This window comes from Triturus cristatus, chromosome 10, assembly GCF_964204655.1.
Source record: "Triturus cristatus chromosome 10, aTriCri1.1, whole genome shotgun sequence".
Taxonomy (NCBI): domain Eukaryota; kingdom Metazoa; phylum Chordata; class Amphibia; order Caudata; family Salamandridae; genus Triturus; species Triturus cristatus.
Genome location: NC_140593.1, coordinates 558,682,929 through 558,696,624, shown reverse-complemented (window position 1 = coordinate 558,696,624; position 13,696 = coordinate 558,682,929). Strand labels below are relative to the sequence as shown.

Genomic DNA, 13,696 nt, shown 5'->3' with positions numbered 1-13,696 from the left:
ATGCTTTAACTGTGGGATATTGCACTTGGACAGGGCTTTGAGTGGGCCTGGTCTTGCCGGTGCTCAACACCGGCAGTTCTTAAAAGCAGGTGCCGAGACGGGTCCCCATCGGGCTCTCCCTTTTTGCCCTCACCATGAAAAAAATAGATCTTAAATCAGCCGTGCCACCCTTCACTGCCTTTTAATGTAACTTCAAAGAGACTTGTTATAGTTCTTTCACAGTGCCACCATTTCAGAACTGAAGCATTTTCAGTATGATATTCTACGAAGGAATGGTTGTTGCTTATTTATCTTATGCAACTAACCGCCAATGACAAAGCAAATAGTACTGGCTTGTTGTAAGTGTAATGTTTGCTGAATTATATATCTGGATTTAACGACAGAAGTAACAAAATACCAGTGGGGTGGCACACTAAGCGAAGCATAGATTTTCAGCTTACCTGCATTTAACCCACGCTCTTAATTACATCGGCCACACCCCTTTGAAAGACCCTCGAGTTTTTTTTTTAATCCCACTTAAAGCCCTGCATTTGGATAATATAGGGCTGCTTCTAACCTCAATACAAGATTATGCAGAACGAATGTATGGCTTAAAACATAAGCAATCTTTTTATGCAATGTCGTTAGGGATGCATCAATACGGATAAAAAACCCACTTTGTTAAAGTGGTGTCAAAGATTTTTTTTTCCTTTGGAACACAAACAGTGGGTGTGCCTTCACTCAAGGAATTAATTTTCAGAAGGGGACGTATGTGATAAAATAGAATTACTTTCTTAATGTTTTCAGTTTATTTTACCAACTTGCCCTACTGAGCTTGACTACGGAAGTCTAACCTACTGGCTGTGAACTGTCAATTATTCTAAAGACGAGATCTTTTACGTTCTTTTCAGAAAATGAAAGAATACTTGGAAAAGCGGTGTGCTCTGGCATGCATAAGAGTTCTAGGTAGATCACTGTTCAGGCTACCACGCAAAGTGTACCCCATCCCTACCAATATGGCTTCTTAGCAGGTAGATGGAGCATTGATACCAGAATTCCACCGGCACCAAATTGTTGCTAATGCCACTACCAACTTTAGGGTTGTTTTGAGGTCTCCGAGTGAACCTCGGACCTTAGTCAATCAATCAAGATATTTATAGAGCACGCTACTCACCCGTTCGGGTCTCAAGGCGCTGGGAGGGGGGGGGGGGTGCCGCTACTGCTCGAAGAGCCAGGTCTTGAGGTGCTTCCTGAAGCTGAGATGGTCCTGTGTCAGTCGAAGGTGGGAGGAGAGGGAGTTCCAGGTCTTTGCTGCCAGGTAGGAGAAGGATCTTCCTCCGGAGGTGGCTCTGCGGATCCGTGGGACGATGGCGAGGGCGTGGCTGGTGGAGCGGAGCGGAGCTGGCGGGTGGGGGTGTAGAACGTGAGACGGCTGTTGAGGTATTTCGGTCCCATGTTGTGGAGGGCTTTGTGTGCGTGGGTGAGCAGTCTGAACGTGATCCTCTTGTTGACGGGGAGCCAGTGGAGATTTCTTAGGTGCGTTGAGATGAGGCTGCGGCGAGGGATATTGAGGATGAGTCGCGCAGAGGTGTTTTGTATGCGCTGGAGACGGTTTTTGAGTTTGGTTGTTGTCCCAGCGTAGAGGGCGTTCCCGTAGTCCAGTCGGCTGGTGACGAAGGCCTGGGTGACTGTTCTTCTGGTTTCGGTGGGGATCCTGGTTTAGTGTGATGGATTGCAACGTTTGAGAAATAGTGTGTACACCTTTAAAAATGTGGGTAATGAGAAACCTTTCCTTCGTATCAAGGTGCTGCCTTTGATTGTTTTTACTGCAAAGACCTTCTTATATGTTGATATGACGTCTCAATGTTTACACAAGCTGTAGATTTGAAACTGGCTTCCAACTATTCTCCATTCAGCAAGATTTTCTGTTTTTCTTGACCTACAACTAGACCCTATGTTTCCAGCAGGGTGTAATATCTGACTCTCGTAAAAATGTAATCTTTTGTGTTAACCACGGTGGTGAAGATAAAACAATCCGAGAAAGTCTGTGTTCTCATTTTGTTATTTGACTGTGTGCACGATTGATTGATTGTGTGCAGAAACTTCAAACCGCTTACTCGAGGAGGTGGAGAAAACAATTCCAAATGTTAAATCTTTTATCTGCACGTGCATTTGCACACTCCTCTCCCAGCATGGCATGCTTATTTTGTTTGTAATGGCTGATAAAATATTCAGCAGAACAAGAGGCAGTGGAACAAATTTCAATACTGTGAAAGAGTAGCTATTTTATTTGGTAGTGGCCTTCTCTCATTTGTGGACAAAGGCAATTAAAAAGTACTCCTTCAAGAAAGCATTTTCAAGTAGTCATTAGCGTACACTTCTGAAGTTATGCCGAACTACTCTGCTAAATCTAATGGCTTGTTTTGTCACTCGTTGGGTCATAGCGCCACACTTTAAACAAGCATTGGCACAGCCAATAGGTCTCCCTTTGGGACCTTATAAGTGTTTAGCCATGCAACAGTTGATGTTGTTGCACCAAGGATAACAAAACACTTATAAGATCCCAAAGGCGAGACCTATTGGCTATGCCAATGCTTGTTTTTATTTTTATGGCAACTACCTCTATTTAACTTTGATAGAAAACGACCAGCAGACATCAGTAAAATACCAGAATGACTTTAGCATTCCCAAGATTCCAGTCCACAGAAATTGTCTTCCACGAGCACCCGTAGACAATATTTTTTCAAATCTTGTATTTTCAGTGATATGACCACGAAGGCCCTGATTTTATATCATAAACAGAGCTTTGGAGTATACCATTTTTACCGCTGAAAGGCAATATTTCTCTCCATGTGTTCCCAAACCTAGTGTGTCACACAGTTTGGTGCTTACTTTCCCTCCATGGTAAAGAACAGTAGATGTTTCAGCACCCAGGCTAATGTGCTGCATGCTAAATACATATAAGGTCCCAAAGGCGAGAACGATTGCATTGCAAATGCTTGTTTCACTCGGGTCCAGTGATGGTAAATGTTAACCAGTTACAGAAGCCATGAATGGACAAATACAATTTTGCTGTGAATCACTGTAAAGTTATCTATTGAGAAAATCCCTGTTGATGTTGGATGGAAGGCAGAATTCAGCGTGGGTAGTGTGTGAGGGTGAGGCAGACCTAAGAGGGGAGAAAGGTGGTTGGGATGGCAACTGGAGTTTTTGTCCAAGTTCTCTCAAGTGGAAGCAAGCAGAAAGGCATAAATGGCAAGACAACTTTATACAAGACAATGGAATTATCACTGGAATCAATAATTTGATTCCATATGGCCCAGAGCAATGAGCTGTCCAAAATTAGAAAATGTATTACCTAACTTGGAAACAGAACTTTAATTGCATAGTAATAGTGCTTTAAAAAAATTAATAGAGAATGTACTATTAGAAAGTTCATCGTTCTTTGCCAATGATTATGTGAATACATTACAGCAAGAATAAACAAAAATTCAATTTTTAAAGTATATCAAAACCATAATTCTTAATGGTGAGAGCAAAATTTACCTTTTGTTTTCATCGAGTTCTTCAAACACTTCACCGCCCACAATTTCATTGTCTGGGTTGAGGCAGATCTGAACCATATTGTAAATGGCACGTTCCCCCCAGTCACTGTCTTTTCGTGCCTTGTTGAAAAATTTTAGTGCCTCGTTGGGTTCACCCTTGAACCTGTGGAAGAAATAAAAGAGTAGCAAGAAATAATAAGAAAAAATAATTTGAAGGGAACGAAGGAGTCTACAGAAATATGGATACAGAAATACTGTGGGAAATAGGAAGGGGCACGTTTGTTTTGGAATTTGAACTTCAACACATGATTTTTCAATTACAATGTATTTTCATCAAACTAAAGCCTGTACTGACTTGAACCCGTTGTAGCCCACTGACACCAACTGCCTGATTATGGATGTGCCCTAGGGGCACAAAAGTCATTTGCGCCTGCTTATTGTACACTCCGGGTACTTTTAAATTACAGCATAAACTTGTATGGCCGCATCTGTAATATGGATGGAGAGGGTACACATCATGCATCTCCACAATGCCAAGTGTTACTTATTTGCATGGAATGCAGTGTGTGAGAAAGTCATCCTTTTTGCCCCGATCTCCCCTATGTTTTTGCTTGCTACCCGTGGTAACGGACTGACTGCGCCCTGGGCCTTGCTTACCAGGCCCAAGGCCATTGCTGTGATTAAAAGGATATGCTAATTAGGTGTAATAATAATTGGTGCCGACAGCCTAGCTGTAAGTCCCTAGTATATAATAGGGCATGTAGGTTTAGAGGTCCAGTAGACTTAATGCACTTAAGTGTGCTTTACTGTGGTGCCTGCTGTGATCTTAAAGCCTTTATCTTAAATTTATATGCAAATTCGATTTTGGATTTACAGGTACTTCCAAAGTATCAAACTACCTTATGTTTACATATAAGTCACCACTAAGGTCTCCCCTAGAATCCTTTGTGAATAAAAAAAAAAAACTGGAAGTGTATGTTATACGTAGACCTAATTGTAAAGGAGTACATTTCCAACTGCTTTTGATATATTTTTTATGTAGAAGGAAGAACTGTCAGAATGCGTAAAGCCATGGTTTATGCTCCTGCTAATGAGTTTTTCTGGCATTTTCCGAATTTATGCTTAGTGTTAATGTAGTGACATATTGAGAGCTTGTAGTTTTAACCTGCTCTGGATTCAATCCTGGATACAAGTGCAACGGTAAGAGTCAGACATTCTTCAGCTATGAATGTAGTAAACAACATGATAAAAATTTGTCTTATAACTCTGTGGAGAGCACAACTGTACAGAATGTTCATACCCATTCTCTTAAGTCACACATGGTTCTGTCACTAAATAAGTGTTCTCATTTGTAAAAAAAAATCCTTCAAACTGAGGTTAATGCATGAACATGTATTATTTGTCTAACAGATTGTGTCTAAATCCTTATTGACTTACTCCTTGAAAATGCATGAAGAGAAACTGAAAGGGTCATCTTAGCTGAAGAGGATATTGAGGCGACACCTGGTAAAGTATTAACATCCTCCCACTAAGGGTAACCTTAAGAGGGTGACCAACGTAAAATATAAAATTATTGGAGTTTAGTGGCAGGGCAGAATTTGCTATGATAAAACTACATCATAACGTTCTCTTCTTGTTTTGGAGACTGGGAGGTGGATCATTGTTTTGGCAGAGCCTCATAATTAACTTTATCTTCTCCTTGTCCAGAAAGGGTCTCATCATAAATGCAACAAAGAGGCATTGTTAGAGTAAGGTCATTTGTTTAATCTCTGCCGGTTCTTGAGTTTTCTGAAGATTCTCCAGAATACCTACTCAGCTATGTGATTTTTTTTTCTTTTTACTGAGACTTTAACTTGGTCCTTACAATTTTCATGTTTGGGGTGATGCATTCTGGTCCTCCAGTAGCCTTCACCTATGAAGCCTGTGCCATTTTTGGGCACCACCACTACATACAAATACCATATTGACACAGCATTACGTGCATGTCACAAGTCAACATTTGTTGATTTGGCCCTTGGGTCACTTCTGGGGTCGTGGGTTCAAGCCACACAGGTCCAGTCTTCCTTCAGGCATCTCAGACAGCAAGGCAGTCCTTCATCTGATGCCTCACAGTACCAGGAGTGTTCTGAGGAGAGGTCTGTGGGATCCACATTGATACCCATTCTAATCAATTCCACTAACCCCACTGGGTTTGTTGCCAGCCTGACTAGTGAGACAAAGCGGCAGCAGGCCTAGGTGTGAGGTTCATATGCCAGTGACAAGTAAGGCATTCTTTGAAGTTTAGGAAGGGACTGGGCACAGACCCATGGCCATCCCATCAAGGGAGGAGTCCCCATCCCTGCTCCCAGGACCTTTTGTCCACTGTCTCGAAGCAATGCACATTTCACCACTGGGGAGTCATCAGTGGTCAGATGACAGGTGGACACAGAGGAAAGCCTTTTGACTTGGGAAGGAAAATGACAACATCCTAAATGTGTCAGTTCTAAAATAATATAAAGTCCAACGTTACCATTAAGTTAGATTTTAAATTCCTCTTAAAATGAGTCCTTGAGCCATTTTTTTTAGCTACACCCAAATGAATTTAGCACTTGTAAGGAAATGTCCCTTTTTGTATGGTCACCCTCAGGTTTTTCAACAGATTCTGCTGGTTTTTCGACTGAGAATGCACTAGGACCTGCTAACCAGAGCTCAGTGCCCTGACCGTTAACCCCTTTGGTGCATGCGTCGGCCAATGGCGGCCCACCTTTAAACCGCCAGTAAAAAGCACAGGAGATTTTTTTTTTTTTTTCCCGGGGGAGACACTGAAGGCATTCCTGGTCTCCCCCCGCACCCCCTACCACCCATCTGTGACGTCAGCATGCCGCGATGGGGTTGTGCATAAACCAACCTTGCTATCCTACTGGTCTACTCGCACGGTTTGGTCAACCCCCATCTTCGCACCATACCTGGGCACAGACAATTCCGCTGCATTGCCTCGGGACCATCCAGACCATGACAGGTTGTTCAAAATTCAGCCTGTCGTGGAACATTTGTCTGCCAGGTTTCCAGAGGTTTATACTCCAGGAAAGAATATAGCCATTGATGAGTCCTTGATCTTGTATAAAGGGTGGCTGCTGTTTAGGCAGTACATTCCGAGCAAACGCGCTCGCTATGGCATCAAGCTGTACATGCTGTGTGAGAGCTCGACTGGCTATGTGTACAGCTTGGGTGTGTATACAGGGAAGGACAACTCTTAACCCTGTAGGTTGCCCTCCCTCGCTTGCGGTCACAGGAAAGATCGTATGGGAGCTTGTCCAGCCACCACTTCGCAAAGGTTATAACCTTTATGTGGACAATTTCTATACAGGAGTAGAGCTGTTCAGTGAGCTCTACAAAGCTGGCACCGTGGTTTGCGGTACAATTTGTTGTCGCCGCAAAGGATTCCCGCAGGAGCTTGTTTGCAAGAAGCTCCAGAAATCCCAGAGCACTGCGTTGCGTTCCAACGAACTGCTCGCAGTCAAGTTCTCAGATAGGCATGAGGTGTATGTGCTCACTACAATTCATACTGAGAGCACTTCCCCTGTCATGGTTTGGGGTCAGATGGCCAAAGTCCACAAGCCCACCTGTATACTTGATTACAACAAGTACATGGGCGGGGTGGACAAGAACGACCAGGTTCTTCAGCCATACAATGCGAGTCGTAAAACTCGCACTTGGTATAAGAAACTGTTTACGCACCTGATCCAGATGGCAACATACAATGCGCATGTTATTTATCGTGAGACCACCACAGGAAGACTAATGGCTTTCCTTGACTTTGTGGTCTGTGATTGAAAGTCTCACTGCTACAGAAGCAGCAGCTTCCACTTCATGTGTTCTGGAAGACATGGCAAGGCTGCAGGACCGACACTTTGCTGATCAAATTCCTGCAACACCCAAAAAGGAGCGACCATGTCGTCGTTGTAAAGTGTGCTCGATGCAGGGAAAGGGGCAGGAGACTCGTGTTTACTGTCCCCAGTGCCCAAGTAAGCCTGCCTTCTGTTTTCCTACTTGCTTTATGTTGTATCACACTAAAACAAAATACTAGGAAATTGAATGAGGTGGAGCTGCCGATAGGTAAACCTTTCAATTGGTGGGAATGGATACCTACTGTCTGTGGGCAACTCCTTCACTACGCAAGCAGCTGCAGAATATTTCTTCCTCTACTTCAGGAAATCATAGACTTCAACAACTTTATCTGCTTTGAGAACGTGGCAGTTGTGCTGTTCGACAATTGATAAGTGTATTATAGTCTCCACGCTGCACATACTGGTGGACACAACATATGCCACATTGTCATGGAGTACCCATGTTTCACATTCAACCGTTCTTCATGGTTTATGGTGTTAGCTTTAGAAAACTTTTGAAAATTTCCAGCATGTTTGCCTTAGTTTCAAAGATAGATATGCTTGCTCAGCTCGAGGAATGACTTTGCGGCATACTTTGGCACCACCAACTTGCATCCAAAAACTGCAAGGAGTTGGATTTAGCACAGTGAGAGCATTGATAACATGTGACAGTAATGTTTACTCATGCTTCAAGTAACTAGAGATGGAAGGCATTAGTATAGGGTCTCTTGACAATTACAAAAATGCTTGTTGCCGGTCCAGGGAAGACATGGCTTGGCAGTTCGGGCTGGACTGTTCCCATGAGGCACAGGGTCAGACTGATTTGCATATGGACTTGTCTGAACTGGGGTGGCGGAGTGAGCTAAAGAATGATGATGGATTAAATCCAGATCAGTTGACTGGGGGTGAGTGCTTGCAATGTTCAACACTCCGTCCATCATCCCCTTTGGTTTTGCTCTCTTGACAATTAGACAGAATTAGTTAGGACTCTGATGAGGACAGACATGAAAACGGGTTAGAACAGCTTATGGTAGGTGCGCTCTCCAAGGAATATTGCAAAGGTACAAGGCAGATAGTAAAGGAAGTATAGATACACGTCATGACTTCATCTTCACCCATGGATTCAAATCCATTGCTGCCACACTCGCACTGAATTTACTATAGTACTAAAGGGTCAATGCTGCTTGCCATGTTCATCCTCCGTTAGAACTTAGTAGATGGTCAGTTTGCTGTATGATGAGTGCATTACAGTCACTGTACATAACGGTGAATTGGACATATGCTACGTTGTCATGGGCTACCCGTGTTTCACATTCATCCGTTCTTTATAGTTTATGATGTTATCTTTTGAAACCTTACAGCATGTTTGCCTTAGTTTCAAAGGTAGATATGCTCGCTTAGTTTGAGATATGGCCTACAAGGATACTCGGACACCCCCCAACTTGCATTCACAAACGGGAAGGAGTTGGATTTAGCATAGTGAGTGCGCTAAAGGCCCATGAAAGACATGTCTTTTTGAGCCTCATGTGGCTGTCTTGGAAGCCATTAGTAAAGGCTCACTCTGCATGCGTTCGGTAACGTTCAGGAAGAAGGAGGGGGAGACTTGACAGGTGGTAAAATGTAGTCAAACATTATGTCTTGTGGCATATGAATGTGATGGGCCCTTGCATGGCGTCGGTATGTTTGTGTGAGTGCAAGTGATTTGGTTGTTTGAGCGCGTGGCTGGTGGTATGGAAGTCTTGTGTGTGGTGTGTGAATGGCGTGTGAAGGGACCATAAAGCGGTTGGTGCCGTGAAGTGGCTTCATGGCTCACCTTCAGAAGCTTGGCTTCAATATTTATATACTTTGATAAGTATTTGTGCTCTGAAGCCAGCGTTTATGGAGGTGCTAAAACCAACCAGTGTAAGTGGTGGATTAGTTTACCAAATTAGTGTTAGATTGAGATTTGTGGCGGTGTAATGGCCATTTAGAAATCATTATTTTCTCAATATGGGTAGCATGGAACTTTGTGCCCTAGCTCAGCTGTCACCTAGGCAAACCTTCACATTTTTGAGTAGTAGACAAAGGGGGGAAGTACAAGGGTGAATGACTCGTGTGGCTCTCACAGTTTTTTTTTTACCCAACATGCCCTGAAAAGCACATGAGTGAGACACCATTTTTAATCGGGAGACCTAGGGGAATGCTGGGTGGTAGGAAATTTGTGTCAGCCCGGTGATGCCACAACTGTCCAGCACAAAAATGTGTGGAAAAAGTGATTTTTTCAGTTAAATTTGAGGTTTGCAGGGTATTCTGGGTAAGAAATCGAGGGGGATCCATGCAAGCCATACCTCCCTGGAATTCCCCGGGTATCTAGTTTTCAGAAATGTGTGGGTTTGGTAGGTTTCCCTAGCTGGCCGCCGGGCACAGGGCCAAATACCCAGGTGACCCCCCTTGCAAAACCAGGTTGTATTTTGATAGGCAATTTTGATGTCGCCTCAATGTGTTTTGGGACCTTGCCTGTCGAGGTACTTGGGCCTCCCACACAAGTGAGGTACCATTTGTTTCGGAAGACTTTGGGGAACGCGGGGTGGGTGGAATTTTGTTGATCCACACAGATTCCAGAACTATCCACCACAGAAATGTGAGGAAAATGTGTTTTTTTGGACTAATTTTTAGGTTTGCAAGGAATTCTGGGTAACAGAACCTGGTGAGAGCCAGTCAAGTCACCCCATCCTGGATTCCCCTGGGTGTCTAGTTTTCAAAAATGTATAGGTTTGATAGGTTTCCCTAGGTGCCGGCAGAGGTATGGTTCAAAATCTACAGCTAGGCACTTTACAAAAAAAGATGTCAGTTTTCACCGTTAAAATGAAGTGTGTCCACGTTGCCTTTTGAGCCATTTCCTGTTGCGGGCACTAGGCCTACCCACACAAGTGAGGTACCATTTTTATCGGGAGACTTTGGGTACCACAGAATTGTAGAGCAAATGTTATCATTGACTTTCGATGCATTTCTGCCTTCCAAATGAAAGACAATGTATAAAAAAGAAGTCATTTTGAAAAATGACCTATATGCTAGTATGGTACTCCCAATTTCGGAAATGTGCAAATATCTACGGTTTCTAAACTCTATAATTTGTTCCCATTTCAGAAATACATAGGTGTCTTTCATACCGATTATTCCATGTATACATTTTCCCAGAATAATTGCAATATACTCGGTACATAATAAAAAACGACTGCAAGACGCTGCTCAGTTATTGGCTCTGGGTTCGTTGGGTTCTTGGTGAACCTACAAGTCCTATATATCCCCACAACCAGAAAGGTCCATCGGATGTAACGGTATATTGCTTTCAAATAGCTGTCGTAATTATAAGTTACACGTGAAAACGTTGACACAAATGTCTTTTTTTCAACTAATTTTCAATTTTTCCTATATTCAACGGTTAGTTTCAATAAAGAAACCTTGAAGGATCTACACAAATGATCCCTTGATGAATTTAGAATTTTGTCTACTTTTCTAAAATGTATAGCTTTCCAGGATCCATTATTGCTTTCATACCCATTTCTACCATTTACTGGAAAGAGTTTGAAAGCACAATAATTAGCAAAAATAGGCTATGTCACAGAAAAATGACAAAACTGTAACAAATTTTTGTTTTCTGACAAAAGTGTTTGTCCCTGAAAATTGTGAAGATGGTGATTTCAGCACCACAACCCCACAACGCTTTCATCTGTAGCCTTTTTTTAATCATTTTTCAAAAATAAAAACATTCCTGTATTTTGGCTAATTTCTGGGAACCCTCCAGGAGAATCCACAAACCCTGGGTACCTTTAGAATCCCCATGATGTTGGGAGAAAAGGACGCAAATTTGGTGTGGATACATTATGTGGTCAAAAAGTTAAAGACCTAAGCGCAAACTACCCCAAGTAGCTAAAAAAGGACTCGGCACTGGGGGCGGTGGGGGAGGAAGGCCCAGCAGTTAAGGGGTTAAGTGTATGTCGAATTGGCTAAATTGAATTGGAAATGGCTAACTTACCTGTAAGTTCCTAGTAAATGGTACTCTGGTACCCAGGGCATGTAAGTTAAAGGAGCACTCTAGGGCTTGCAGCCACCCTGGAAATCCCGCAAGTAAAGCAAGTCCCCCAGTCCGCCACTGAAGACTGGTAAAGCAGTCGTGCACGACAAGCCCGACTTTTGCCATTTGAAGCAATTGCAAAGCGAGCACTTCCCCAGGACAGGTGTGTAAGTCACCTCTTTGACAGGCCTACCGAGCCCTAAAGGCAGGGTGCAGCATATGCCACATGCAGGACATGTACTTTACATGTCCTGGTAGTTAAACACGCAAATCCCCAGTTTTACTGGGGCAAGACTTGGTTGTCCAATTGGCAGGTACAGGATTACATGCTGACCCCTAAGCTATGCTAACTCCTGAATGGTGAGACCAACGTGAGCACTCCAAGGTATCAAACAACTTGTTACATTAAGCCCAACTTGTAGCTCAGGTCGAAATAAATGTAACTTGTTGCAGTGTGCAGCTTTAGCAAAGCTGCAACTTTGTTGCCTTTATAAAGCCTATGCATTCCATGAGCACATGGAGCCTGCTCCATGAGACAACTTTCTGCCCTCCTGGAGAGACGTGCCAACAACTCTCAGGAAGGAGAACAATGAGAGATTGCAGGCCAGGGAGGTATCTCCTCCCTCCTGCAGGAAGCCACTTACGTGTTAGCCACAAAAGGCAGGCTTCAAAGAGCAGATATGGGAACCCAGAGGGAGGGCTGTCCCATTTTTGAGGTACACAGGCTGGCAAGAGGAGCAAAGAGGGGAAACCAGTTGCAAAACCAGTTTCCCCAGGGCTTGTAACCCTGAGGTAACCACACCCGTGGGTGGGCTAGTGAGGTCCGTACGCACAGAGAGGGGTCTCGCTATCTTGGGAGCGGACAGAATGGCTCATCCTGGGATAGCCAGATGCCACACTCCACAGGAATTGGCCACCAGGTGGAAGAGAACCTGGTAGCCCATTGGCTACCAACTGTATCCTGTCCTGAGGGCCCTTTCCGAGCATAAAGAGGGCATCTCTGGTACACAGACCTCAGATCCCAACCAACTTGGAAGATGACCGAAGAAGGACTGCTGTACTGCGTGAGGGGCCAGTGAAGAGTGGCTGCACAGACTAGGACTGCACCTGGTGATTAGAGAAGAGAGGGACTGCGTCTGCTGTGTCCTGCTCAGGGAGAAGCAGTCTCTAGAGCCCAGTCAAACCAAGAGAACCCAAAGTGCCAGATGACTGGGACGCCGATCCAGAAACCTTGAACCCCTCATCACCTTCGTGTACTAGGAATCTCTGCAGGAAGACCACTATTGATCATGACGCATCCACAGAATCCTGAGAGGATCTTCAGCATCCTTCATCCTTTGCATCAGGCCACTCTATAGGAAGCAATCGCAATGTGGATAAAGTGCCTGCAACTGTTGAAAGACTGCAAATGAAACAAATGATGGACGAAATGCTGAACAAAGCAAACATTCACCCCCAGTCACAAAGATCTGGGTTGTGTTTAATCCATCGTTTTTTTGGATCACCAGGCCACCCCAGTTTGGACCAAGCATATACAAACCAGTCTTGAGCCTGCTCCAATGGGAACAGTCCAGCTTGAACTGCCAAGCCAGGCACTCCCTGGACCGGAAACAAGCATCCTGTGACCGGTATCGGGGCATCACCCCTCATCAGCCAGGCTAGCTTTCATCCAGTGGCGCAGTGAGCATGGGACCCACATCTGGGCAGACCCTTCCCACTTAGGGCGACAAAAGCAAATGAAACCAATGATGGATGGAATACTGAACAATGCAAACATTCACCCCCAGTCACAAAGATCTGGTTTAATCCGTTGTTTTTTTGCTCACCACGCCACCCCATTTTGGACCCAGCCATGTGCAAATCAGTCTTCACCCTGCTCCAACGGATACATTCCAGGCTGGACTGCATAGCCAGGCCCTCCCTCGAGCGGAACCAAGCATCCTGGGCTGATTTTGGGGCATCACTCCTCATCAGCCTGGCTAGCTTTAATCCAGAGGCACAGTTTGCATGGGACCCATATCTGGGCATACCCTTCCCACTTAGTGCGACAAAGGCAAGTGAAACTCCCATGGCTAGGTTCAAATTGGAATGGCAGGGGAGCAAAAAAAAAATTGGATTTAGGCCCAGATCTCTGTACTGGGGTGAATGTATGACATTGTTCCGCATTCTGTCCATCAATTTTTTTTTGCATTTGCCACCCAAAGTGGGACGGGTATGCCCAGACCTGGGTCCTGTGCTCTCCATGCCACTGG

The 13,696-nt window shown here is 44.3% G+C and overlaps 1 protein-coding gene across 1 annotated transcript in view; it reads right to left on the bottom strand.

The window, feature by feature from the left end:
* Positions 1-13,696, bottom strand: part of LOC146789726 (tetratricopeptide repeat protein 21B-like) — a 372,315-nt gene that overhangs the window by 158,840 nt on the left and 199,779 nt on the right. Inside the window, exon 18 of the mRNA XM_085631186.1 lies at positions 3,526-3,687. Within this exon, the coding sequence (XP_085487312.1) occupies positions 3,526-3,687 (162 nt within the window). The remainder of the gene's footprint in view (positions 1-3,525; positions 3,688-13,696) is intronic.